General features: G+C 38.0%; 1 protein-coding gene across 4 annotated transcripts in view; it reads right to left on the bottom strand.

The window, feature by feature from the left end:
- Positions 393-3,427, bottom strand: part of LOC107637039 (BTB/POZ domain-containing protein At5g47800) — a 7,176-nt gene continuing 4,141 nt past the window's right edge. For 3 of the 4 annotated variants that reach the window (XM_016340495.2, XM_021103543.1, XM_021103542.1), the window contains 5 exons: positions 3,197-3,304; positions 3,049-3,118; positions 2,548-2,952; positions 1,731-2,471; positions 393-1,305 (listed from right to left, as the gene is read on the bottom strand). In XM_016340495.2, coding sequence (XP_016195981.1) covers positions 739-1,305; positions 1,731-2,471; positions 2,548-2,952; positions 3,049-3,118; positions 3,197-3,255 — 1,842 coding nt within the window. In that variant the 5' untranslated portion in view covers positions 3,256-3,304 and the 3' untranslated portion in view covers positions 393-738. The remainder of the gene's footprint in view (positions 1,306-1,730; positions 2,472-2,547; positions 2,953-3,048; positions 3,119-3,196; positions 3,305-3,427) is intronic. The other variant, XM_016340506.2, reaches the window with a different exon arrangement.

Consider the following 3,427-nt stretch of genomic DNA (forward strand, 5'->3'; position numbering starts at 1 on the left):
ATATGTTGTAATGTGTATATATATATAAAGATAAAAAGAAGTATTAAAAGTAAAGAGAGAGAATTGCATTTGCTTTGTTTTTATTATTGCTATGTCACATTCGTAACATAGCTTCTATATATATAGGCAAATGAAGTTTGATTTCCAACTTCATTCAGTATTGTAAATGAAAATCAACCGCCCATATTAATGGGCATTCAATATAATCTTATCGCAACAGAATTTGAATTTTAGGCATGAAAAAGTTGATATCAAAACAATAAGACCATTACAAAATCATAAATATTCAAATAAGATTTAAAAAAAAAAATCCAAGGAAATATAATTTGTTTGGCTATCGGGATTCATAAGTTTGAACACCCTAAAGAGGTACCCAGCATGATCCCCGGATAAATATGAAATAAATTATGATTTTGATTTCCTTTCTTCTCTTTGCAAAATAATGTGATGGGAAGTGCATCAGCGGTCAGCCTTTGATAATTTGTAGAATTAATCACCACTAGTTCACTACAGTCTAACACTAGATCCTGATGATCATGGATAAGGGAAACAAGAGATGATAGTACCAAAAGGATTTATACACTGCTTACATTTTTATGATTTTATGACCCCTTAAAAAAAGAAATAAATAAGAATTGGAAGGTTACAAATTGCTCATTTAATTAGGAGGAGGCTATGATGAATTCTTTTATTTTTATTTTTTTTAATTTTCAAAGATCACTAACATCAAATAATCATCTACCTACCCTTTTCACGTCCATGTTCTGATTTACTTCTTGCTCTCTCTATGATCTTCTTAGGATCCAACTCCAACTTGCAGCTCGAAACACTTTCCTCTCTGATGTGTCCCCTCACCTTCTCCCTCTCTGACCCTGTTTCTTCAATGTCTCCTTTTATAACCATCTTTCTCTCCAAGTCCAATGGCAACTTACCATCTAATCTCTTACTACTCAAGTGGTGAAGAGTCTTCTTTTCTCTGCTTTCAGGAGGAAGAGAGGCTCTTGTTGTGGCTTCTTCCACGTTGAGTTCTTCTTTATCCAAGGCCAGTGACTGCTTGCTTTGTGCATCTCTTGGTCTATGCTTGGCTCCAAGAAGTATCTCATGCGGTTTTGGTAGTTTGTTAGTGGTTATTTCCCCCTTGTTGGTGGAGCCTTTCTCTTGCTCGAAGTAGAGCAGCTGCACCACTGTTCTCAATGGCAGAAGCTCGTTCTTCACAGCATGGGCACGTGCTTCTGGGGACAGTCTTTGGCAGTCTAGAATCCCACAAAGTCTCTTCTTGTCTGTCTTGTTCAGATCAGGGTGCACCTGTTCATGCATTCAACCCATAAGTGGTAACTCTTAACACTCAAAGCTTCAAAACCTTTTCCTATATTTAGAAAAATAGCAATAGCAACGATTGAATTCTAGGAGTAGTTATAAGGAATGCGATACGTTCTAGTAATGAGAACTGATACGCAGTACGCATATGCCACATTTAAAATATTTTACATGGAAAATATACTTACGACATTCCAGTACGCAAATAAATTGTAAATTGGTATGCAGTATATCACCTATTGGTGAACTATGATGCTAGATTGCTTAGTCATAGAAATTTCAATACTCATAGTTCTAAAAATTGCGAAATGTTATCTGTTTGATGAGTAAAATTTTTGACATCCAAGCAAGAAAGTTTGAAAGGTCTAAACAAATTGTCCAAGTAAGATGTTGGTGTGTTTGCAATACTTCACCTTAAGATAGATGTTAACTGCCTGGTAGAGGTCATCGTGCTCTACTCGGGCAATGCCGGGCACAGTTTCAGCAAGAGACACAAACTTCGACACCAGCATGTTCTCATCCCTTGCAACCACTTGAAGATAAGAATCAATGAGCTTTCCAACATTTCTGATAGATCTCAAAAAGTAGTTGCTATCCACGGCACCTGGGGACATTCTTTTCCAAAGCTTCAAGAAAGTTTCCAACACTGCTAAAACTAACTCTATGTCATAATAATTCTGATCCGAAGAAGATTTTGAGGGATAAAGCAGGTCGCTGACTGTTGCCTCCTCAAACTGAAGGCTTGCTCTTCTTATTAGCTCTGTTTTCGTCACAGAGGAGACACCGAGCTGAATCGAAATGCTTAGTAGTCTAAACAAGAATCCAACTGAAACTGATCCTCTGTCTGCTGGAATCATGCTCACGATTGTTTCAAGAATTTTGCGGTTCTTTGCCTTAGATTCATCTGTCTGAGATGCTGAACTGCCTGAATATCTAAGCTTTGTGACACCTGGTAGCCACCTGCAGGCATAGACATGCAATGCTTCGCCAATAAGCTGTGGAGGGAGCACATAGGTTGATCTAACAGCCATAACTATACACCTGAAGAGATCTATGTCAAGATCAGAAATATCTTCTGTCCACCAATCCTTTGGGACAGAATGGTGTTGTTTCTTGTTGTAACCGGGCCTAGTGTAGGTGTAGGACCATTTCACCTGCATAAAATCATCACTTCAAAAAAGTAATAATGAAAGACAATTGAGGCAGTTTTATGGATGTGTAGTTCTTGACCTGTTGTGGGGGTGTGAGGACTTTCTCTATGATTGAATCAATGCATTTTCTGACAATTCCAAGATTCTCAGACCACTCTGGTAAGGTAGCAGTTGTCTGAAGCGTGGCAATGGAATCCTTCCAACCTTCAAGAAGGCATGAATTGAAGAAAGCCTCAAGTTTTCCTACGAAGTTTCCCTTCTCAATGGAATCATTCATTCTTAGGAACTTGGCAGCACAGAGCGCGGATACAAAGTTATGGGCACTAATGTTGATTGAAATTCCATAGCAGAACTTGGCACAGAGTTCAAAAGCCTCTTCCCCTCCTGGTATATCATGAAGTTCAAGAGAGAAGCTCTCAGAATCACTTGAATCATAGCAAAGCCTTTGTAGAAGACCACATTTCGGAAGAAGCGGAAACTGCAGCTAAAAAGAGCACAATTATAGATGAACTAAATGTTGGTTTTATTTTGTCTTTGTTTTGTTTCCACACACGCCACAACTCCATTCTAGTTTCAGTACCTTGTGTAGCAGATAAGTAATATCGTTGATTTGTATCACAAGGTCTGCAGGGATCTCAGATATCAGAGTCCTGCATTATCAGATTACATAATTAATTTATAAAAGGGTTGTACACAGAATTTTGATATAAAGAGTTGCAGGGAAATACCTGGTAGCTTGTTCAGTGAAGAAAGTGTCTGGTCTTGTCCCAAGTTTCATGAACTTCATTTTTATTTCTTGATTTAAATGTTCAAGAAAATAAACTCTGCTTCAAAGCCTGCAGAAATTCAGAATACGGTACATTGAATGATACTGCCATAGATCCATGAAGTCAAGGTTCTGGTACTCTGTAGTTAACTGGAGAAGGGAAAAAGAGAAAGTGTGTATGTGTTTTTGTGGG

This window comes from Arachis ipaensis, chromosome B01 (assembly GCF_000816755.2).
Source record: "Arachis ipaensis cultivar K30076 chromosome B01, Araip1.1, whole genome shotgun sequence".
Lineage (NCBI taxonomy): Eukaryota > Viridiplantae > Streptophyta > Magnoliopsida > Fabales > Fabaceae > Arachis > Arachis ipaensis.